Source organism: Oratosquilla oratoria, unplaced genomic scaffold, assembly GCF_046742065.1.
Source record: "Oratosquilla oratoria isolate Oo_2021 unplaced genomic scaffold, ASM4674206v1 SCAFFOLD141, whole genome shotgun sequence".
NCBI lineage: Eukaryota > Metazoa > Arthropoda > Malacostraca > Stomatopoda > Squillidae > Oratosquilla > Oratosquilla oratoria.
The window spans coordinates 246,616-272,314 of NW_027467497.1; the positions used below are offsets into that span (position 1 = coordinate 246,616).

At 38.3% G+C, this 25,699-nt stretch overlaps 1 protein-coding gene across 3 annotated transcripts in view; it reads left to right on the plus strand.

The window, feature by feature from the left end:
• Positions 1-25,699, plus strand: part of LOC143022695 (ATP-binding cassette sub-family C member 5-like) — a 285,549-nt gene that overhangs the window by 201,880 nt on the left and 57,970 nt on the right. For all 3 annotated transcript variants that reach the window (XM_076181025.1, XM_076181024.1, XM_076181026.1), the window contains 3 exons: positions 5,943-6,031; positions 8,204-8,308; positions 21,644-21,828. In XM_076181025.1, the coding sequence (XP_076037140.1) occupies positions 5,943-6,031; positions 8,204-8,308; positions 21,644-21,828 (379 nt within the window). The remainder of the gene's footprint in view (positions 1-5,942; positions 6,032-8,203; positions 8,309-21,643; positions 21,829-25,699) is intronic.

The following is a 25,699-nucleotide window of genomic DNA, read 5'->3' on the forward strand; positions in this document are numbered from 1 at the left end:
AAAGGTGGAGTAAAGGTAGAGGTAGAATGTAGATTGAGAGAAGCGAGTAAATGCCTTGGTGGATTAAAAAGTGTAATGAAGAATAGAAAATTGGGAATGGATGCTAAGAGGAGACTGTATTTTACCTAGTTGTATTTTGCGGGAAGGGGAACTATGCTCGTGTTGTCCCGCCATTGTATCTCTCAGTGTCTAGTTTGCTTTTAAACTCGTGAATGGTTTTTGCACTTACTATTTCATTATCCAGTTTGTTCCAAGTGTCTAAAACTCTATGTGGAAAACTGTTTTTCTTCAGTTCTCTTCTATAGCTATGTTTTCTTAATTTCCTTCCATGTCCTCTTGTGTTTCTCTTGTCCCAGTTTAGTAATTCTTCTCTATCAAGTGTCTCTGTGCCTTTCATGATTCTGTAGATGGTCAGTAGGTCTCCTCTCTCTCTTCTTTGCTCCAGTGTCGGTAGCTCCAGTTTAGCCAATCTCTCCTCGTATGATAGGTTTGCAAGTGCAGGTGCCATTTTTGTAGCTGCTCTTTGGATTCTTTCTCTTTTCTTTATGTTCTTTTTGGTACTGGGGGACCACAATGTCGCCGCATACTCTAGTCTAGGCCTTATCAATGTAACCAATATTTTTTTTTATCATGTCTTCGTCCAGGTAAGCAAAAGCCACTTTTATTGATCTTAGCAAGTTGTAAGTCTCCCCGACAATTTTGTTAATCTGTGTATCATACGACAAGTCATTTGTGATAACTCCCAAGTCTTTTTCGGATCCTACTTTCTTTACTTCCTTGGTTCCAATTGTATATTTTCTTGTATGAAGGAGTGATTGTGCCAACAGCACTGTATGGAGCAGAAACATGGAACATAAGAGAGGAAGAGAAAAGGAGCTTGAATGTGTTTGAGATGAGGTGTCTGAGAAGTATGATGGGGGTTACTAGGCTAGATAGAGTGAGAAATGAGGAGGTGAGGAGGAGAACAGGGGTGTAAAGGGAATTGGGAGATAGGGTTGATGAAAGAGTATTAGGATGGTTTGGACACATGGAAAGAATGAGTGAAGAAAGAATAGTAAAAGAGGTATGGAAGGCAGATGTCGAGGGAGTGAACATGAAGGGACGTCCTAGGATGAGATGGATGGATGGGGTGAAGGGGGCTTTGGGGAAGAGGGGAATGTCTGTTGAGGAAGGACAGGAGAGGACAGAAGACGGGTGAATGGAGAATGGTTGTATATGGAAGATGTGGTGATGCATGAGGTGGAATGGACAGGGGGATGGGGGGTGAGATAGTGTGTGTGAGCAAGATTTTGACGCAGCCCGAAGGGATTTCTCCCTGTCCTCTCCTCTATATGGGGGGACGGAGAGGGGGGGGTCGCCGATTTAATGAAGCGGCCTTGCTGTGGATGTGCTGTGTCTTGTGACACTGCTTCTGACCCAGGGCAGTGGACAGGGTGCAGGGATGACCCATCATCTAGGTGCTAAGATGGGAGGGAGGGTGGAGGGGTATGGAGTGTTTTTGGGGATGGAATGGGTGGGAATGATTTTATGCCTTTTCCTTTTTGGCTACCTCCCTAGTAAGGGGGAAAAAGACTTGTTATATGTGTATGAGTTTATCTACTATTGCTAATTTAGAGTGAGGAACTCTGTAGGCGGGTATGTAAATAGGCTGTGTTTCTGGTTTTAATTTAGTCTGTTTTAAAACAGTTGTTTTACCTAAGGCGTCCCCCAGCAAAGCAATTGCTTTATTGTGCTTCACAAGCAAAGCAACTAAGCTTTCATCCAACTCAGGGCAATTAGTAGGTTCTAATTGATTCTTGTATTTCTTTCTTAACCTCCTCAGTACTCTCATTTAAAATCTTAATTGGTTTTGTACACACCTGAAAACATCCTATTTGTGTACCTTTCCTTAAAACTATATCTTTATTCAAAGTATTAATCATTAATATTTCTACCATGTTCTTATTTGACTTATAAATTATAAATCCCTGAGTCCAATTTCAAACCTTTTAATGTAATTGATTATGGGATGGTTAAAATTTCAGAGTCTACAGTGACTCCTTTCAACTGCACTCTACCCTGTTAATTGCTCTGGAGTGTAATAATGTTGACTTTATTATGCCACCATCCACAATTTGCCGGGCTTCATTTGTAGTTGATGAATTAGTAATTTCTGGGATTTCTTGAACATCCGAGCTGGGTTCACTATATGTGACTTTACTTTCTGTTGGTCTGGACCACTCGGCCTCATTATCTAAAGTAAAAATGTTATCTTTCTTATTTATGTCTCGGGATTCATTGATTCCTTTCATTGGTCTTAAGTCTGGTTGATTTAAAAAATGGTATTAACTGTGATTTCACTAAGATCCCTAAGTCAGCAGGACATATGACCATGTTTTCTTTTCTCATAGTTGCAATTCCTATCAATGAATCTCCTGGAAAAACAGATTCTTGTACAACTATCACTGGAATGTGCAAATGTTCATTTGTATATAAGATAACTTCTAGTTCAACCTTACCTAATGTTTTTAATTGATTTCCAGTTACTTCTTGCAATGAGTAATGGATTGGTTCCAAGATTTTCTTTCCTGGTTTCAACTGATTTAAAACTTTACTGGTAATTGCATTAACTACAGATCCTGTATCAATAAATATTTGAATAGGCTTATTGAACACTCTACCAGCAATGAGAGGTCCTACAGAAGTCCTTCCAATTGTAATTGTCAGTTTATGACTATCTTTGATGTTGAAGTTTTCTTTCACCTTTCTATCACTCTTGTACTTAATATAAATCTGTCTATTTGTATGTATATTGGGAGTTCTAGAATATTGGTTTATTCTGTGTTGGGGGTTTTCCTCTTGTTTCCTGATGCATATAAAATTTCTACATTCATGGGTTTTATGGCCTATTCTTTGGTGATACATACAGAAAGGTGGGTTTCTACACTGATACTCATCATTACCCTCTTATTTGCAATTTCTACAAACAATTCCATAATAACAGTCTTGTGCTTTGTGTCCCCAAGTATTACAATTAAAACATATAATTCTAGTATCCATGGATGGACTTCTAACTTTATGTCTATGTCTTAATTCGGGTTTCTTAAACTCTCCTCTAGAGTTCCTCTGTTGTCCCACTGTCATCACGTATGGATTTATTATTCTAGTCTCACTGTACCCTTGCATTAGATAATCTACCTCTCCTAAATTCATAGTTGACTTGAGATCTTTATACAGCTTTTCTGCCGTTAAATCATCAGAATTTTTGGTTAACAATCCAAATGTGATCAATTTTATTACCTGAGAAACTTTCATTTTGTCACTAGCTCTTTCTATCCAGTCTGAGTATTTCAAGATAGAATTCATGTCTTTTGACCATCTATTAAATCTAGCTAAGTATTCTGTGTCTGATTCACCTGTTCTCACTTCTTTGATCATTCTAACCAAAGACCTGATAGGATCCTGATCACATTTGGACATAAAATGTTTAATGAATGCTTTCTTATAGGCTTCATATTGGTTGATATCTTCCATTTGCTGGAAATTTATGATAAACCTAGCTCTACCCTTCTCAAGATCTATATTTTCCTTTTTTCATCTGTTATATTTTTGCTCTCAATTAATGTATCTATTAAGTTAAGGAACTTACTAACTCCTAAGGTGTTTACATCCCTGGTAAATTTGGGAATGTTTATGTTAGAAGTATGTATTTTGTGCTTAAGCATGTTACTATTAGTGTTACTTATATCTTCAGTAAGTTGATTTGACTTGACTGCCTCCAAATAGTCTGCCTTGAGTACGTCAACCTCGAACCTCGTCAGTGTTGTTGATTGTCTTGTAGATGATCACCTTGAAGATCGCCTTATTCCACTCAAAGTAGTAGTTGCTCATAGTGTGTAGACCCCTCATTCCTCATCTTGTCGTCCCTTGGATTCAGCATATGCGTGGTTATGGTTGCGTGCACTGTAGATTGGTGTACCCATAGACTTATCTTGCCTCAGTCTTGTAGTTTGCTGCATGCACCAGTCTTGTATTCTCTTCAAAGGTGTGTTTAATATACACTCGGTTCATCCCTAGCTGCTGCCACTATTATCTCCGCTTCTACCAACACTTTCAGTTCCCTTCTCTAATATTGTAATTCTTCATTCACTTACAACTTTCTTTACTTTCTTTCTATCATTGTAGTATTGTAAGTCACTCGTCTATAGGCCCCATGCCTCTTTTGTAATGTAGGCTTTTAGTCAACTTCCATTACTCAATAAACGAAGGGGAATTAACTTACCTTTTCTTCATTTTCTTCATGAATTCTGGTACAATGTATTGTCTTAGGTACACCTGAAAAATCCCACCTGGGATCCTCTTACACCCACCAAGCCAAGTCTGCTCCAATGTCACAATTTAATTAATCCAATAACTTTAGAACATTGCAAATAAGTGCCACCCTTTTAGGGCATGACTTTACCTCCATGCACCAATAATTTTTCTCCTCCACCCTTTTCTCCAATCAGAAAGACTGTTATAGTGTCTCAAGCAATACTGTTTATGCAAGCACTTCTGTCACAAGCAGAACGGGCTTTGTGTTTACATTTTGTCATATCAGCACCTTTGATCGCTACCTTAACCAATGTTTACAAACTTTAGGCGATTACCAAAATATGCAACTCTGCAACTTCCAGTCGGCCATTGTTTCCAAAACATCCAGGTCATAAAATTGCATATCTTCTCACCTACCCCTCTATCTACTTAAATGTCTACCTCTATCTCCTGGCCTCTTACAATATATATATTTATATATGTATATATATATATACAAACACACACACTTGAATATATATTATTTTAATATTACTAACAAACCACATACTGGCAGGTGATATGAATGCATCACTCAGTATGACTACACTCAGAAACAGTAGGGAAAGGAGTAGGCAGAGGATAAGTGTGAATAGAGGATGGTTGAGAATGAATGATAGATTGATGTGGCCTGAAGGGATTCCTCCTTGTCTTCTCTAGTTTTGCTTGAAGGGAAGAGGAGGGAGAGTTGCCAAGTAAATAAAGGGGCTGGTCCTGTACTGGATGTGCTATATCTTGCTACATTACTTCTTATCCAGGCAGTGAGTAGGAGACAGGGATGACCTGTCATCCACAAGGAGCTGAAATGAAAGAGAAACAATTGGGTGATAGATGGGAGTGGGATGGGTCAGGGATGGTGTATACCTTGACTGGCTACTTTCCTTTATGTTAAGGGGAAGAAGACTTTGGTATATATATATATATATATATATATATATATATATATATATATATATATATATATATGATGAAATTGATTTAAAGTTAAGAAATAGAGGATTTAAAGTTTAGAAATCAAAAGTAAAGAACTTGCATGGATTTTAAATTGATTTTTTTTATTTGTTGTTCTTATGTGATGGATGAGGAGAAGACAGAAGGATGGGATAAAAGGGGTGTCGGGCAGGAGGGGGTTGTTTGTTGAAGAACGAAGGGAGAAGACAGAAGGTATGGGTGAGTGGAGAATGGTTGTGTATGGATTATGCTGACATGCATGGAAGGGAGTGGGTGGGGGATGGGGGGTTGTTGATTAAATGAGGTGGCATTGGTGTAGATGTGCTGTGTCTTGCTGAATTGCTTCTGACCCAGGGCAATGGGTGTGATGCAGGGATAACCCATCATCCAGGAGAAGTCAAGAAAAGAGGGAGGGAGGGGTGGTGATTGGGAGTGGAGTGGGTGGGGATGAAATAGGTAGGAGTGGATTTATGCCTTTTGACTTTGGCAACCTCCCTTGGAAGGGGGAAAAAGCCATTGGTATATGTATGTATCTTACATGATTTACTTTTATGTGCAAAACCATGTCCATGGAAGTTTATACAAGAACTTTTATATGTGATTCTTTATAATTATAAGATTCTGTTAAAGTGTATTATATAATTTTTTCTCCTTTACAGAAACTGAAGAAAGAGATGGCAAGTTGATCAAAGCTGAAACAAAATATGAAGGATCTGTCAATAGAGAAGTTTACCTGACTTTCATTAAGGTTTGTAAAATAGTTTTTGTTTTTTTTGTTTTTTGTTTTAGAATTATACATGGTATAGTGGCTGAGAAAGTATTTAATTCATAATTAATCATGAATTCTAAGAAAATTTATTTGAATTTGTTACTAGCATGTACTGGTCCTATAAAATCAATGTGGGAGAGGATAATTTTCTTGCTTCCTTTTGAGTGGAGAGTGGTTGAGAATGAGTGAGGAACTGATATAGTCTGGAGGGTTTTCTTCTAGTCTGCTCTGTAAATTCTTGTGTGGATGAGGTGGGAGGGTCAGCGTGTAATAAAACAGTAGAGGTAAACCAGCTTTGGTTGTCACACCCTGCTGTAGAGATGGTGTGTCTTGCTGCAGTACTTCAGACTTGAGGAGTGAGCAGGTGACAGGGATGACCCTTCATCCACAAGGAGCTAAGGTAGAAGGGACAACAAAAGATTTTTGGATGAGTGTAGAATGGGTGATATTGATTAATTGTTGCCTGAAATATCATACATACATAGATATTTATATATACCAATGGCATTTTTCCCCATACAAGGGAGGTAGCCAAAGTCAAAGCCATAAATCCACTACCACCCATTTCATCCTCACATACTTCACTCCCATTCACCACCCTTCCTCCCGCTTTTCTTGGCTTCTCCTGGATGACAGGACATCCCTGCATTTCACCCATTGGCCAGGGTCAGAAGTGATGCAGCAAGATAGAGCACATCCACAGCAAGGCTGGTTCATTTAATTGGCGACATCCTCTCAGTCCCCTCATGCAGAAAAATATAGAAGATGGGGAGAAATAACTTTGGGCTGCATCAAAATATCATTCACACATACTCTCTCACCCCTCCATCCCCCACCCACTCCCATATATCACAGCATCATCCATACACAACCATTCTCCACTCACCCCTATCCTCTTTCTTCTCCCTTCCTTCCTCAATAGACATTCCCTTCTTTCCCAATGCCCATTTTACCCCATCTATCCATCTCATCCTTAGTTGCTCCTTCCACCTCTGCCCTCCACACCTCTTTCACCAATTCTTCTTCACTCATTCCTTCAATGTGTCCAAACCATCCCAATACTCTTTCATCAACCATATCTCCCTATCTTGTATATCACTAAATGGAAAACATGCGACCCTACAGTGGCTGGCAATGATGCTTGGACCTTCCCATAGAGCTCTCTGGGACTGTTGTCCGTATTGTAGTTGCAGGGGACTGTTTCTATGTTACCATCAGAAAGTGGTAGAAGAATGGGAGCAGTTGCTGATTATCAGCTCTCTGTGTCTTAAATCTATCTATTCATATAGCAAGGGTTTTTTCCCCCTTACAAGGGAGGTAGCCAAAGTAAAAAATCAAATACCTACTCCCACCCATTCCACTCCCATCCACCACCCTTTCCTTCCTTTCATATTAGCTCCTTATGGATGACTCATAATCTCTGTATCTCACCCACTGCCTTGGGTCAGAAGCAATGCAGCAAGGCATAGCACATCCACAGCAAGGCTGGTTCATTTAAGTGGTTGAGAAAGATCTGGAACTCTGTCCTGAGACCAAGTATCAGGTGTTCAGGGCTACACCTTCTGATGAAGGTGAAAGGATTGACAAGGTTTAAAATTGGTAGCTTTGCTGTCCATCTTGCAGAATCACCACATACAGGTAGTTGGTCCTATGGGATTGGTGAAAGGAGAGTGTAGTTAAGTCCCATGTCATTTTAACTGTCATTAAACTGCTAGGGGTGCTGCTGTGGGGGGTAATGGGCACAACACAGGGCAGAAAGAGTTTTGCCATGGAGGTTGCAGCATGTTCACTTGCACCCTGATTGATGTCATTATTGTAATCACTGTGGAGCCAGGATGAAAGAGAGGAAAAGGCATGTTTTTTTTTTACTACAGTGAGACAATGTTTTGAGTAGACCAGCTTCCCTATAAGAAGGAAAGGACCTTTTAATGTATACCTGTTTTGTTCCAGTAATTAGGAATCAATGATGGGTACCTCTTTGTGGTGGTCTTGAGAGCTGACATCTGACATGCTCATTGCTTCACACCACCATGATAAATCTGTTTAGATTTTCTTTCTGTCATTTACCTTTCTTTTTTTATACCATGGACGTTCATGACCACCATACAGAATCAATGAAAGACTAAATATTTGAATATTTTTCTGGTACAGGTTAGTGGAGGCTGGTGCATGGCCATCATCATCCTGCTTGCCATTATTATTTTTACTTTGGCAAGGCTCTTCAATGGTGTGTGGCTCAAAATCTGGTTAGATGAGGTAAGGATGCATATTTTTTGTTTGACACTAATACACATGTATGGATCATTTGAAAGCCTCAGACATGTGAAGCACCTAAAGTTTTGCACAGTGATTTTATTTGTAACTTAAAAACTACCTGAAAAGCAGGATAGCTAAGTGTACATATAATAAATACCACAATCCTCCTGGTAAGGATGATTGCCATGTCAAAGCATATAATACCAAAAGTTTTTCATACTACCCCTCCCATTTTGGCACCTTGAGGATGAAGAGTCACCATCCCCTTACACACCTTGTGGTGCAGTGGTTAAAGTTCCTGGCTGCCACTACAGTGGTCCGGATTCGAATCCCGCCCAGGACTGAAATAACCTCAGTATCTCTGTGCTGCGAGTTGTTACAGTACTCCAAATCTCATGGGCAGGGAGTTGGGTATTTACCTAGTTGTATTTTGCGGGAGAAGAGCTATATAGACCCTAAAGTATCAACTACATGCTACTTTGCCACAATAACAAGCAGCCAATACCCCAGACGGGGTATTGGCTGCTTGAATATGTAAAAATTCGTAGGGAAGAAAAAACAAATTATGGAAAGAACATAATAGACAAATGTAAAGATCAACCCAAATTATTTTATAGATATGTAAATGGCAAACTAAAAAATAAACAGGAAATACTTAAATTATGTCAAGGTAACAGAGAATACACAAGAAGATATAGAAATGGTAGATATTTTGAACAAACATTTCAAATCTGTATTCACCAAAGAAGAAAATCTACAAAACTGTGATCAAAGAAATGAAACAAGATTTCCTCCAATGAAGGAATTAGATATTACAGTACTCAGAATGAAATAAGGAATAAAATATTAAAGCTTGATATTAACAAATCACATGGCCCGGACAGAGTTGCAAACTGGATAATAAAGGAATGTATATATGAACTAACAGGAACAATATACAAAATACTTGAATGCTCACTCAAAGAAGGAAAATTACCAGGAGAATGGAAAAATGCTAATATATAAGGTAGGAAATAAGGAAGATCTAACAAATTATAGACCGGTGTCCCTAACAAGTACAATAGTTAAAATTCTTAAGAGAATCATCAAAGGTAGATGAACAAAATATCTGGAGAACAATATACTGAACCCAAGGCAATTTGAATTCAGACAGGGAAGATCATGTACCACTAATTTGATTTGTTTCTATTTAAGATTGATAGATATATTGCAAGAAAGGGATGGCTGGGTAGACTGTGCCTTCCTGGATTTACAAAAGGTAAAATTTACATAAGGTAAAATTGTTATATATACTGGAAACAATAGGAGGCATACATGGAAAACTATTGAATTGGATGGAGGACTTCCTACATGGAAGAAAAATGAGAGTAGTGCTCAGAGACAAATATTCAAAATGGGAAGAAATGAGTAGTGGCATCCCACAGGGGTCAGTACTATCTCCAATAATATTTGCTATATATTTGAATGACATGGACGAAAGTATTGAATGTTACATGAACTTCTTTGCAGATGATGCTAAGTTATTAAAGAGAATAAACTCCAAAATAGACTGTGACTCATTACAGAGTGATCTGAACAAAGTCTCAGAGTGGAGCAAGAGATAGGAAGTAGAATTCAACATCAAGAAATGCTGTACAACCACTCCTCGTTTAACGATGACAATTGGGACCAGCGCGCCGTCGTTAACCGAATTGGTCGTTAAGCGAAAGTGTATACGTACATGTACTGTGTGTACAATGTCCAGCAATACATGTATCTTTATTTTCGTGTATTTCCCTCTTTTATACAGTACATTAAAGCTTTATTTACTGTTTATTTACGGTGGTTAGGTTCCCGAAATTACCGTATATGACCAAATCCACGTATGCTGACATTCCATATTGAATACCGGGGTATTTTTTTTAGTTTCGACCATGGGCGCAATATAGCAATAGAAAATTAATTATTAATTTTGTAAATTAAAATGTATCAACGTAATATGTCATTTTGTGGGCGGAAATGAAAGTAAAAAATACCATGCTACAAGAAAATATGCTAATGAACGAAGTCGGTAGCATAGGATCGGGTCGCCATCTTGTCGTCTGCCAACGTCTCTCACGACGACGACAACGAGGACGAGCCGGATGACATTTAATTTGCAGGTAATGATTTATCAAACACAGGTTAGGTTAGTTTAGTTTAGGTTAGGCGAATTTATCATCCTTTCATTTCCTCGACATCGGCATCTATCATAACAAACATGGTGTACCATTCGTCCGACATGACTTCGTTACTTACGAAATTTGTTTTAGCACCTTTTTTTTATTTCCGCTCACAAAATTGCATATTACGTTGATACATTATAATTTAGAAAATTAATAATTAATTATCTATTGCTATATTGCGCCCTTGGTCGAAACTAAAAATTTACCACTACCGGTATATATTGTACCCCAGGTAGTTTTTCCAGCTTGCAGGATGGTAATGTAGACCTAAGCTTCAGAACACTTTACCTCACAGCTAATATCCACCGTACAAGTTGATTTATAACATCATACAAATTTGCCTCAGCCAACTTAATTATCGTACACGACGTCGTAACTTCGGGAGATTTACGTTAAACGAATATTGGTCTGTCATAAAGCCTGTTGTTACTCCGAGTTGTCGTTAACCGAGTAGGTCGTTGAACGAAGAGTGGGTGTATAATTGAATTTGGGAAAAGCAAGAATAGGATATCAGGACAGTATAAGATTGACAGAAAAGAAGTAAAGAAAGTAAATTCAGAAAGGGAGCTAAGAGTAATCATCACCAAGACATGTCCCCAGATAAACATATAAATAAAATAGTCGGAGAAACATACAATTTGTTGAGATCAATAAAGGTGGCCTTTAAATACCTGGATAAGAAAAGGATGAAAAAATATTACAAACACTGATAAGGCCAAAACTGGGATATGCAATGTTGATATGGTCACCCAGTACAAAAAAAATATATAAGAAAATTAGAAAGAATACAAAGAGCAACGACAAATATGGCCCCAACACTTTCAAACCTAACATATGAACAAAGACTAGCGGAACTGATATTGCCGACCCTGGAACAAAGAAGAGAAAGAGAGGACCTACTAACTGTCTACAGAATTATGAAAGGAAAAGAATGCCTGGATAGAGAGGACTTATTAAAGTGGGACAGAGGTAAAACAAGAGAGCATGCAATGAAACTCAAAAAGGACAGCTACTGAAGAGACCTGAAAAAGAGCAGTTTCCCACACAGAGTGATAGATATATGGAACAAATTGGATGAAAAAATAGTGTGTGCAAACACAGTACGAGAATTTAAGAACAAACTTGATCTTGCGAGGTATAAAAATGGGTCACCATGAGCATAGCTCCCCTTCCTGTAAAATACAGCTATGTAAATACACACACACTGGTTAGCTTTGGAACACACACTGGTGAGCTTTGGAATCGTAAGCATCTCTTCATTTGTGCTCCATAGAAGATGAAAATTCTTAATTGTACAACAAAAGAAGGAGGCCTGGTTTGTATTGAATGGGAGAGGGAGCAATTGTGGCTGTCCATAATGAATTGTCTGCAGTGCTAGTTTGACTTAATAAGAGAAAATGCAGGAAAATAATGATAATTTTGAATCAAAAGTTGACTCAATAGGAGAGACATCTAGGGGCGCCACACCAAAGTACAATGTAAACAGACCAATCGAGACACCAGTGAGGCATCAAATATATAATGAAGAATAATTTTCAGACTTTGGTAAGTATGAGAGAAGAAATTTGAGTCAAATCTTAGGACATGGAAAGGGAAATGAGTAATAATAGAAAATGGCGGGAGAAAGAGTTCATGGAACTAAGGAAAGAAATTGTAGAATTACCGGGTATTGGAATATTTAGCCCAAGCAAACATCGAGGTATCTGATCTAAGAAAAACAAACTCAGAACTAAGAACAGAATTCAAGATAATTATGTAAAATTATATGATAGAGGTTAAGCATGAAAATGAAAAGATGAAAATTAATGAGACTACCAATAATGAAAACTTAAAAAAAAAAGGTAAATAATATACAAGAAATGACTGAAAGAATTGAAGAAAACTTAGGTGAGGAAAGTAAACAAAAGATTAAGAAATAGAAGGAAAACAGAGAAAATGAAAAAATTGCTTTAAAGAAGTCCAGCAACAGATGCAGGAAAATACAAAAGTAACTAAAGAAAACACAAATTGGGTTAGAGATGCAGTGGATACAAAAAAATGTATTGTATATGGACTAAGGAAAAAATATGGTCTGGCGAGGTAAATGAGAGAAAAAGCAGAAAAAAGAAACCACAATATCAATTTTAAAAGAAATAAAAGATGGTGATTGGGAAGTAAAGATATAGATGAAGTATATAGAATGGGACATTATTCTAAGGAAAGAAATCGACCCCTAAAGATAAAACTAAGATTGCAAATGGAAATAGAAGAGATACTAAAAAAAGCAACCAGGTTGGTAAGGAGCAAACACTACAACAAGATATGGATAAAAAGAAATGTGTGTTGAGGAATTAGAAAAAAAGAAGACACAAAAAGATGAAGCTAAGAAAAAAAGCACGAAGAGAACAGAGACCAAAAGCAAGGAATTCTATTGGAGGGTAATCAACATGAGGCTGAGAAAATTTACAAAGATTGGAAAGGATTGAAAAAAATGGAAAGTGGCAAATATAAAACTAAGAAATGAATATGCAAAAATACACAGGGAAGAAAAAAGAAACTATGAAAAAGACATAATAGACAAATGTAAGGATCAACCTAAGTTATTCTACTGATATGTAAATACATACATACACCAAAAGCTATTTTCTCCCTTATAAGGGAGGTAGCCAAAAAACAAAGGCATAAAAACCACTCCCATTCCATCCCTATCACACTCCACTCCCCTCCACCCTCATCCCCTCTTTTATCTTGGCACCTCCAGGATGACAGGTCATCCCTGCATTTCACCCACTGCTCTGGGTTAGAAGCATTGTCACAAAACACAGCACATCCACAGTAAGGCCACTTCATTAAATTGGTGACCCCCCTCTCCATCCCCTCATGCAGAAAAGGAGAAGACGGGAAGAAATCCCTTTGGGCTGCATCAAATTATTTCTCACACATACTCCCTCAGGAAGGAACTGTGGGAGGTATTGCAGATATATGGGATAAGAGGAAAGCTTTTAGGAGCTGTCAAGAGTTTTTACGAGAGTAGTAAAGCATGTGTCAGGATTAGAAATGGAGATAGTAAGTGGTTTAAGGTAAAGGTGGAACTTTGTCAGGGATGTGTTATGTCGCCCTAGCTGTTCAATTTATATGTGGATGGGGTGGTGCGAGAGGTGAATGTAAGTGTAGTGGGTCAGGGATTGGAGATGTTTAAAGAAAATGGAGAAAAGTAGGAGATAAACCAGTTGTTGTTTGCTGACAACACTGTGCTTGTAGCAGGATCAGAGGAGGGATTGAGGAACTTAGTGACAGAGTTTGAGAAGGTGTGTGAAAGAAGGAAGCTGAAGATGAATGTGGGTAAAAGTAAGGTGATGAGATATACAAGGGGAGAAAGTGGCAGCAGACTGGGAAGAGAGACTGGAGGAAGCGGATAGTTTTAGAAACTTGGGTGCAAATGTGGCAGGAAAGGTAGGAGTGGGGGTGAAGGTAGGATATAGATTGAGAGAAGCGAGTAAATGCCTTGGTGGGTTAAAAAGTGTAATAAGAAATAGACATTTGGGAATGGATGCTAAGAGAAGATTGTATGAGGGAGTGATTGTGCTGACAGCACTGTACAAGAGGAAGAGAGGAGTTTGAATGTGTTTGAGATGAAATGCCTGAGAAGTATGATGGGGGTTACTAGGCTGGATAGAGTGAGAAATGAGGTGAGGAGGAGAACAGGGGTGGAAAGGGAGTTGTTGTTGTTGTTGTTGTCGTTCCCTAGACTGTCTGTCCGAGCAGTCCCGTCTCCCCAAGGAAGGCCACAGCCGAAACTGGGTTTTCCCACAAATCCTTTATAGAGTGTATGTTGTGTTGTTTGCGTGCATGATTGTGTATAATGCAGTCTTCCGTTATGTGTTGTATGGTATGGGGTGAAGTGTTACATCCTGAGCAGCTGTTCACAACATGGTCGTCCAGCCTCTTCTGGTAGCTTAGAAGTGCTGGGTGGTGACCGCATCGCAGTCTGGCCAAGTGGACTCTGTCCTTTCGTGGGAGAGAGGATTCAGAAGGGTGGATATCAGGGGGTCTGGCATGCAGCAGTGTGTTGTCTTTCAGTGTGTTAATGGAGCGGTGAGTGATATGATTATGAATATGTTTCCGGAGGCTGGTATTTGGTGGTTGTGGAGGAAGAGAAGAGAGTATCTGTGTGTAATAAAGGTCTTTGGGTGTAGTTTTAATGGAAAGGGAGTTGGGAGATAGGGTTGGTGAAAGAGTATTAGGATGGTTTGGACACATGGAAAGAATGAGTAAAGAAAGACTAGTAAAAGAGGTGTGGAAGGCAGAGGTGGAAGGAGTGAACATGAGGGGACCTAGGATGAGATGGATGGATGGGGTAAAAGGGACTTTGGGAAAGAGGGGAATGTCTGTTGAGGAAGGACAGGAGAGGACAGAAGATAGGGGTGAATGGAGAAGGGTTGTTTATGGATGATGCTGTGATGCATGAAGGGGAGTGGGTGGGGGATGGGGGGTGAGGAAGTATGTATGAGAAATAAATTGACACAGCCTGAAGGGATTTCTCCTTGTCTTCTCCTTTTCTACATGAGGGGATGGAGAGCGGGGGGTCGCTGAATTAATGAAATGGCCTTGCTGTGGATGTACTGTGTCTTTCGACACTGCTTCTGACCCTAGGCAGTGGACAATATGCAGGGATAACCCGTCATCCAGGAGGTGGCAAGATAAGAGGGTGGAGTATGTAGTGGATGGAATGGGTGGGAATGGTTTTTATACCTTTGTTTTTTGGCTACTTCCCGTGTAAGGGGGAAGAAAGCTTTTGGTATGTATGTACCTCTTTCTTTTAAGTTCTCACTATTGGTATTATCATCGATATCATCTTTTCATTTTCACATTTAGCCTTCATTAGATCCTTTTTAATCCGTTTAGCTTATTATTTAGTTGTTGGATGCAGTGCCTCTCGGTAGAGTTCACCCAACGCAACTGTAAACCACATAGGGAGTGACGCAGACATCATGCAACACCCCAGCTGACTCACGTAGACACACACACACACGCACACCCACAGCCCGGTCCATGGCACAACGGACTGATTCACCTTCATCCCTGTAGATCAGATGTGGGAAATATTTCAAAATACGCTCACTAAGATGATTCAAACTTACATTCCTTTTAAGGACAGACATCCCCCAAATCAGGCTCGCCCAAAGTGGCTCGACAAAGAAACTGAAAAAAGTATTGCTAAAAAGAGACAGGCTTATAAGAAATATAAGTGCTCGGGTGCATCTAATGACTATGAAAGTTATGTATCAATACAGAGAGATTTAAAAAAGACAATAAGAAAAAGAAAACGACAATACGAAATGAACATCGCTGATAAATCTAAAGAGAATCCCAAAGAATTCTATAGTTACATTAGAGATAAAAAGGTTGTTAGGAATCACATTGGTCCACTATTATCTGCTGACGGTCAACTTGAATATTCAAATGAAGGAATGTGTAATATCTTAAACAATTATTTTAGCTCGGTATTCGTAAACGAAACACCTCAAAGTGAATTCCAAACTGAAACCTGTGAAAAGTCTGGGGTAAACTTACTACAGTAAATATAACAAAAGAAAAAATTAAAAGGTGTATAGACAAACTCAAAGTTATTATTACACCAGGGCCTGACGGTTGGCATCCAAGAATCTTAAAGGAAATGAAAAATGAGATTGTTGTTCCATTAGAAATTATTTTCAAGAAATCCATCATATCCGGAGATGTCCCAAGAGAATGGAAGCTAGCTAACGTTACTCCCATATTCAAAAAAAGGTGACAAAAAGAAACCAAATAACTATAGGCCTATAAGTTTGACTTCAATCGTAGGAAAAATAATGGAAACTATCATCAGAGATGCTATCGAACATCATTTAGAAAGTAACCATTTGATAAATGATAGCCAGCATGGTTTCAGACGGAAACGTTCTTGCGTGACTAACTTACTCGAATTCTACAACACAGTTATCTCGAATTATGACAAAAGAAACAATATAGATTTAGTATATCTAGACTTTGCAAAAGCTTTTGATACCGTCCCACACGAAAGACTACTTACTAAATTAGCTTTACATGGAATAAGTGGTAGCCTATTAGGTTGGACTAGTAATTAGTTGAATGGTCGAAAACAGAGAGTTGTTTTAAATGGAAAAACTTCTGGATGGAAAAGTGTTGCAAGTGGAGTTCCTCAGGGTTCCGTTCTTGGGCCACTTCTATTCATAGTATATATAAATGATATAGACCATGGACTAAAATCTACTGTTTCCAAATTTGCTGATGATACAAAACTGTGCGGAGTGGCAAATGATCACTCAAACCAATTACATATTCAAGAAGATTTAGATCAATTACAGCAATGGTCTGAAAAGTGGCTAATGAAATTTAACACAAGTAAATGCAAGGTAATGCACATAGGTAAAAATAACAGTAAGTACGATTACAAGTTATTTGGAAATTCGTTAACAAAAGTGGATAGTGAAAAAGATCTCGGCGTAATTATCAGTAACGACCTCAAACCATCCAAGCAGTGTATTTCAGCCTCTGAGAAAGCAAATAAGATTCTAGGACTGATTGCGCAATCTTTTGATTTCAAAAGTCCATCACTCATTAACAAGCTATATAAATTGTTAGTTCGTCCACATTTGGAATATGCTGTTTCCGTATGGTCACCAAATCTCATTAAAGACATTGACAGACTGGAAAAAGTACAACGGCGAGCCACAAAACTGATTCCAAATATCAAAAATAAATCATACGAAAATCGACTAAAACATATGAATCTGTTTTCCCTAAAAAAGCGTAGACTCAGAGGTGACTTGATACAGGTCTTTAAAATTCTAAAGGGAATTGACAACATCAAAAGTGACCAAATTTTTACATTGAATGAGAATCAGACAAGAAACAATGGTCTCAAACTGTCCGGAAATAGATTCAATTTGGAAGTAGGTAGAAACAACTTTGCCAACCATGTAGTTAATGAATGGAATAAACTTCCTGCACAGGTAGTGCAATGTAGTTCAGTTCGAAGCTTTAAGAATCATTTAGATAAATACCTAAGTAAGATGCTGTAATGATTATAATTTATCTTATATTGTTTGTTTTTGTTTTGTTATCATTTGTCTGTCTGATTTTCATTTATTATTAGTTATATGTCAATTTATTATTATTTACTATTTACCTGTTTGTTTATTATTTAACTATACCTATGCATTTATTTATGTATTTTATTTGTTATTTACATTATCATAGTTTTTATTTATTATTTTATTATTAATATGATTTTTTTTTTCGCATCCGACCTAGATATGGATCAAAAGGTCTCCTGTCGGCATGCTCAGCCTTTGTAATCCTTTGTATGAAGGAGTGATTGTGCCAACAGCACTGTATGGTGCAGAAACATGGAACATAAGAGAAGAAGAGAGGAGTTTGAATGTGTTTGAGATGAGGTGTCTGAGAAGTATGATGGGGGTTACTAGGCTAGATAGAGTGAGAAATGAGGAGGTGAGGAGAACAGGGGTAGAAAGGGAGTTGGGAGATAGGATTGATGAAAGAGTATTAGGATGGTTTGGACACATGGAAAGAATGAGTGAAGAAAGACTGGTAAAAGAGGTATGGAAGGCAGATATGGAGGGAGTGAACATGAGGGGACGTCCTAGGATGAGGTGGATGGATGGGGTGAAGGGGGCTTTGGGGAAGAGGGGAATGTCTGTTGAGGAAGGACGGGAGAGGACAGAAGACAGGGGTGAATGGAGAATGGTTGTATATGGATGATGTGATGCATGAGGTGGAATGGGCGGGGGGATGGGGGGTGAGGTAGTATGTGTGAGAAAAATTTGATGCAGCCCGAAGGGATTTCTCCCCATCTTCTCCTTTTATACAATGGGGGGACGGAGAGGGGGGGTCGCCAATTTAATGAAGTGGCCTTGCTGTGGATGTGCTGTGTCTTGCGACACTGCTTCTGACCCAGGGCAGTGGACAAGGTGCACGGATGACCCGTCGTCCAGGAGGTGCTAAGATAAGAGGGAGGGTGGAGGGGTGTGGAGTGTATTCAGGGATAGACTGGGTGGGAGTGATTTTATGCCTTTTCCTTTTTGGCTACCTCCCTTGTAAGGGGGAAAAAGCCTTGGTATATGTATGTATATATATATTATATATATATATATATATATATATATATATTTTTTTTTTTTTTTTTTTTTTGTACATATTTGTTAATTCCTTCTTTGTACTTTGTTTTTAATATGTTCCATTTGTCTTCCATATTTGTTTCCTCTTTAGAGAACCTATCCCAATTTGCATTTTTTAAAAATATCCTTATTATATATATATATATATATATATATATATATATTTTTTTTTTTTACATATTTGTTAATTCCTTCTTTGTACTTTGTTTTTAATATGTTCCATTTGTCTTCCATATTTGTTTCCTCTTTAGAGAACCTATCCCAATTTGCATTTTTTAAAAATATCCTTAGTTTTACAATGTCTGTTTTGTTGTACATAAATCTTCCTTCTCTATGTTTACCATTTCTATCTATGTTGTTTTGTTCTTTTGATTTAAACTCTATTAGTATATGGTCACTTTTTCCAATTGGTGTTTTATACTCCATTCTGTTTACAATATCTGGTTCAGAAGTTAATGTTAGGTCTAGTTTCGATGGTTCCTCATTGTTTCTATATCTAGTATTTTCCTTAACCCATTGTGTTAGGGTGTATTCAATGGTCATATCTAGTAGAATGTTGCTCCAAAGTTCATCTCCCCCTTTAACTATCATTTCTTCCCAAATCATGTCTTTTGCATTAATATCGCCCATGATTACTGTTTCCACCCTCTTTCAGTAACTCATTTGGCACCTTTATTGTTTTCCAATAATTTGGAATGTTCGCTATATGACTACGCATGGGTTTTTGGTGGTATTCTCTCAATCTTGCTTATATCCTTCACTCTGTGTGGGGACCATACTACTGACATATATTTCAGTCTTGGACATATCAGGGTTTTAATGAGTTTTTTCATCATGCCTTCATTCATATAGTGAAATGTCACTTTAATCCTCTGCAGTAGTTTTTGTCTTTCTCACAATCCTACTTCCAAATATTTCTCCTTTTTTGCTTTTGTAATGGGTTCATTTCTTACTGAATAGTTTAAGGATGGCCTTTTGCTGCTATTGCCTATTTCCTATACTTTGCATTTTTCGGTATTAAACTTCATTTCCCATTTCTACCATCCTCCTTGTGTGTGTGGTAGATTGATTTTGCCTTTGCCTGTATTAAATTGAAGCATATGGGCATGTGTGTCTTGTTCTGATTATCTATATGTGTGGCTAACATTTTCTCCGTATGCTACATCTCTACAGGATGAGCATATGAAACTTTAGAACCATTCATTGGAGTTCCTGTTTTAGCACTGGCATGAATTTTATTGGCATTACTCCTTATGGTCCTTATTGTGCTCTCATTCAGCTTCAATGTGTCCACAATCCTGAAAGTTTTCTGCCCCTTATCCATTCTCTCTAGGACTTCTAGTTTTCAGTCTAGGGTTAAGGTCTTCCTAGATATCTTCAGTGTGCTGCCACTTGCTGCAGAAGTCAAAAGGCACTTAAATGCCATGGTAAAAATTGCAGTAAAGGCACAGAGAGCAGAAAGAGACATTAAAACTAGTGGTGTATAGGTAACAATGAGCTTTGAGTGCTGCACCTGGGGACATGTTGCCAGTACACATGGGGAACACCTGGTGGTCACATCATGGAACTAAACCAGCCACACACAATTTGATTTCCTTGATATTGTGTTATTCTAAATAATCTGTGTAATATTAAAAAATTACTAGGTTATTTTACCTCATTTTATTTCAAAAATGCATATTTGAACTCGTCTAATTAATTAAAGAAATCCCTGTATATATATTTATTCAACTTTGAAAAGATCTGTGAAAAGATCTGTAGACATCAGTTATCATGTGTAGAAATATCTTTCCTAATCTGAACTTATTTTTTGTATTGCACCTCTGACAGCACATCATTTTTATTAACCTCCTCCATATGGCGCCTATGTAGGCGTCATGAGGTGCAAGTGGGTATACGAGGATGCCAGCATCAGCATCTTCATTATATTTATTATGTAGTTGTAGCTGAGTGACCCCAAATTCTGTGAACTGGTTTGATCACATTTTCTGTTTTTATTTTTACTCTGAGTGAAAGAGAACAAGTAATACAGCAGTGACTTTATATTTTATAGTGTGAGTAGTGTGATGCATTGTACACAAAGATGGTTTGTGCGTGCGAATTTGACATTGAAGAAGTTAAATTAAAAAAAAAAAAAAAAAAAAAGTTTGTTCTAGCTATAAGAGTTGCCAACCACTGGTCTAGGGTGTATTTACCTAGTTGTATTTTATGGGAAGGGGAGCTATGCTCGTGGTATCCCGTCTTGATATCTCATTTTATCTAGACATATTCTCTTTATTATTCCTCTTTAATTCCTCATTCTCATTCTTTACTTCTCTTAACTGTCTTTTTAATTCTTCCATTTCGTTAGTTAGGTTTTGATTCTCCTTCTTTAGTTCTTCCAGTCTATCTCTTTGGGTAACTAGTGTTAATTGGCTAAACCTAACCTCCCATGCTTCGTTCATTTTTTTTTAGTTTCTCTAGATTTACTAGTCGGGGGAGGTTGTCACCTCCCTCATTAAATCTATAAAAGCAGTTTTCTTCTCTTTACTTTGATCTGCTATTATCTATATTTCTGCTTTTGACACTTCTGCTTCCTTGTTCTTCCTCATCTGTTTGTTCTGCACCCCTTTTGTTAATACCCCTTCTAACATTCGGGGCCCGTTCGTCCCCTTCCTCATTTCCTTCCATTTTCTTCAGTAATCCCTCTCTTTTACCTTTTTCTTCACCTTCCCACTACACCACAAGCTTTCCCCTTCCCTATTAATACAACAAAGGTACTCCCTCATTTTTGAGATCGATGAAACTTGAAGTTTTCCAGGAGCTCCTAACTTCATTGTCACTTCGACCGACATGTGTGTGTGCTTTTACTCATTCACCCCCCTTATGAGAGTGTAAAGGTCTCTGGTGCATGTAAGATGCATTCATATGTTGTACGCAATTTTGGTTAACATGCTGTTCTATTTTGACAGGGAGATGGTAAACGGGAGGAGCGGGTTTTCAATATGACAGAACACATAATGGAATATGAGAAAGATGAGCTGGATGGCTATATTACTGACCATCCCATGCTTTGGATGTATCAACTTGTGTATGGCCTTAGTGTTATCATCATGCTTGCCACTGGCGTTGTCAAGGGTATTGGAGTTACTTTCAGGTTAGTGGACATATTTTGGTTAAGTCATTACTTATTGGTCTTCTTGTATATTTTGTTACTTTGGAAACAGGTGCTAATACCAATGGCATGTGATGAATTATGTAGAAAGTTTTGAATAGGTGTTTAATGTTTGGTCAATGTGTGGAAAGTAATACATACATACACCAAAGGCTTTCCCCCCTTACACGGGGGGTAGCCAAAAAGAAAAAAGGCATAGAAACCACTCCCACCCATTCCATTCCTCCCTCCGTCTTATCTTGGTACCTCCTGGATGACAGGTCATCCCTGCATCCTGTCCACTGCCCTGGGTCAGAAGCAGTGTCACAAGACACAGCATATCCACAGCAAGGCCACTTCAGTAATTCAGCAACCCCCCTCTCCATCCCCTCATGCAGAAATGGAGAAGACGGGGAGAAATCCTTTCAGGCTGCATCAAATTTTTTCTCATACATACTTCCTCACCCCCCATCCCCCACCCACTCATGCATCACAGCATCATCCATACACAACCCTTCTCCATTCACCCCTATCTTCTGTCCTCTCCCATCCTTCCTCAACAGACATTCCTCTCTTTTGTAATGCCCCTTTCACCCCATCCATCCATTTCATCCTAGGATGCCCCCTCATATTCACTCCTTACACCTCTGTCTTCCACACCTCTTTTACTAATCTTTCTTCACTCATTCTTTCTATGTGTTCAACCCTCTTAATGCTCTTTGATCAACCCTATCTCTCAGCTCCATTTCCACCCCTGTTCTCCTTCTCACCTCCTCATTTCTCACGGTATCTAGCCTAGTAACCCCTATCATGCTTCTCAGACATTTCATCTCAAACACATTCAAACTCCTTCTCTCTTCCTCTCTTATGTTCCATGTTTCTGCCCCATACAGTGCTGTCAGCACAATCACTCCTTCATATCCTCTTAGCATCCATTCCCAGATGTCTATTTCTCATTATACTTTTTAATCCACGAAGGCACTTACTCGCTTCTCTCAATCTACATTTTACCTCCACCCCCACTCCTCCCTTTCCTGCCCCATTCGCACCCAAGAATCTAAAACTATCCACTTCCTCCAGTCTCTCACCCTTAACCACTTCCATAAAGTGACGCCTGCATAGGCGTCATGAGGAGCAAGTGTATACGCGATGATGCCGACGTCGGCGTCTTGATTATATTTATTGTAGTCGTACCTACGTAACCTCCATTCTCTCTAAACTGGCTTCATCATATTTTCTATGGTTGTCAAAATTCATGGGTGAAAGAGAACGAACGATTGGGCACTGACTTTATTTTTTATAATGCGATTATTATGACGCAACATTGCATGTCGGGCAGCTAATGCTGCCAGACGTGCGATGTGCCCCGGAGTGAAGAGGTTAATGCTCACTTCCAGCCTGCTGTCACTCTCTCCCCTTGTACATCTCATCACCTTACTTTTACCCACATTTATCTTCAGCTTTCTCATTTCACACACCTTCTCAAACTCTGTCACTAACTTCCTCAATCCCTCCTCTGATCCTGCTACAAGCACAGTGTTGTCAGCAAACAACAACTGGCTTATTTCCCACTTTTTTCCATTTTCTTTAACCATCTCCAACCCCTGACCCCCCTTGCATTCACCTCTTGCATCACCCCATCCATGTTTAGATTGAACAGCCAGAGCGACATAACACATCTCTGACAAAATCCCACCTTTACCTAAAACCATTCACTCTCTCCATTTCTAATCCAAACACAAGCTCTACTACTCTCATAAAAACTCTTGACTGCTCTTAACAGCTTTTCTCCTATCCCATATACCTGCAGTACCTCCCACAGTGCCTTCCTGTCTACCCTGTGATAAGCCTTTTCCAGATCCATAAAAGCCCCCAAAACATCCTTACCTTTTCCAATAGCTTTCTCACATATCTGTCTTACCACAAAAATCTGATCTACACAACCCCTACCTGTCCTAAAACCACACTGTTCCTCACCAATTACTCCCTCTGTTCCTCTCCTAATCCTTTCAATCAAGACCCTCCCATAAGCCTTCCCAACTACACTCAACAAGCTGATCCCTCTGAAACTCATACTTGTCCCCCTTTCCCTAGTAATGTGGAACTATACAGGCACTCCTCCAGTCCTCCAGCACTCTACCCTCTCTTAAAAAAACATTAATAATAAGTAATAATGTTAATAATGGATATGATGATATATATATATATATATATATATATATATATATATATATATGTGTGTATTTACCTAGTTGTATTTACCTAGTTGTATTTTACGGGAAGGGGAGCTATGCTCGTGGGGTTCCGTCTTCATATCTCATTTTATCTAAACTATTTTTAAATTCATGTATTGTTTTTGCACACACCACTTTCTCATCTAACTTGTTCCAACTGTCTATTACTCTGTGAGGAAAGCTGTTCTTTTTCAAATCTCTTCTATAGCTGTCTTTTTTTATTTTCTTTCCGTGTCCTCTTGTATTTCTGTCATCCCATTTTATCAGATTCTCTCTATCAGTAATTTCTATGCCTTTCATGATTCTGTAAATAGCTATCAAATCTCCTCTCTCTCTTCTTTGCTCTAGTGTCTGTAGCTCAAGTTTTGCTAGTCTCTCTTCATATGATAGTTTTGAGAGTGTTGGTGCCAATTTTGTAATTGCTCTTTGTATTCTTTCAAGTTTTTTTATACATTTTTTTGTACTTGGTGACCATATCGTTGCTGCATATTCCAATCTTGGTCTTATCAGGGTGATTAGGATTTTCTTCACCATTTCTTCATCCAGGTATGTAAATGCAACTTTGATTGTTCTTATTAAATTATAAGTTTCTCCAAAAATCTTATTTATATGTTTCTCAGGTGACATATTATTCATAACAATGACTCCCAGGCCCTTCTCATTTTCTACTTTTTTTATTCCTTCTTCTCCCAATTTATATGCTCCTGTTATTCTGTTTTTGCTTTTTCCAAATTCCATTATACTACACTTTTTTGTATTGAACTCCATCTCCCACTTCCTACTCCATTCTTGTACTTTATTTAGATCTCTCTGTAGTGATTCACAATCTTCTTCAGTTTTCACTCTTTTCAGTAATTTTGCATCATCTGCAAAGAAGCTCATATAGCTTTCAATTCCTTCATCCATATCATTAATATATATAGCAAACATTATTGGGGCCAGAACTGTTCCCTGCGGAACACCGCTTATTACTTCATCCCATTTTGAGTGCTGGTTTCTTATCACTACTCTCATTTTTCTTTCTTGCAAAAAGTCCTCCATCCAATTTAGTAGTTTGCCCTGTATTCCTCCTTCATATTCTAATTTCTTAAGCAACTTCTTATGTGGTACTTTGTCAAAAGCTTTCTTTAGATCTAAAAATGCACAGTCCGCCCATCCATCTCTTTCTTGTATTATATCTATTAGCCTTGAATAGAAACATATTAAATTGGTGACGCATAATCGTCCTTGTCTGAATCCAAATTGCCTTGGATTTAACACTTTGTTTTTTTCTAAATATTTTACCCATCTACTTTTGATAATTCTTTCACAAATTTTTGCTATTGTACTTGTTAGAGAGACTGGTCTATAGTTGGTAGGTTCTTCTTTATTTCCTCCTTTATATATAGGTACTATATTTGCTTTTTTGCAATCTTCTGGAACTTTACCTTCTTTCAAGGAACTATTTAGTATGCTATGTATTTTGTCTGCCAGTTCATTCCTGCATTCTTTCAGTATCCAGTTTGCTATTTCATCTGGTCCATGCGATTTTCTGACATCAAGATTACTCAAGTGTGTTAATATTTCATTCTTTGTTACTTCTATTTCTTCCATAGGGGGGACTTTCTCTTTCCATTCGTTCTCTTCAGGTTGTATGTTCT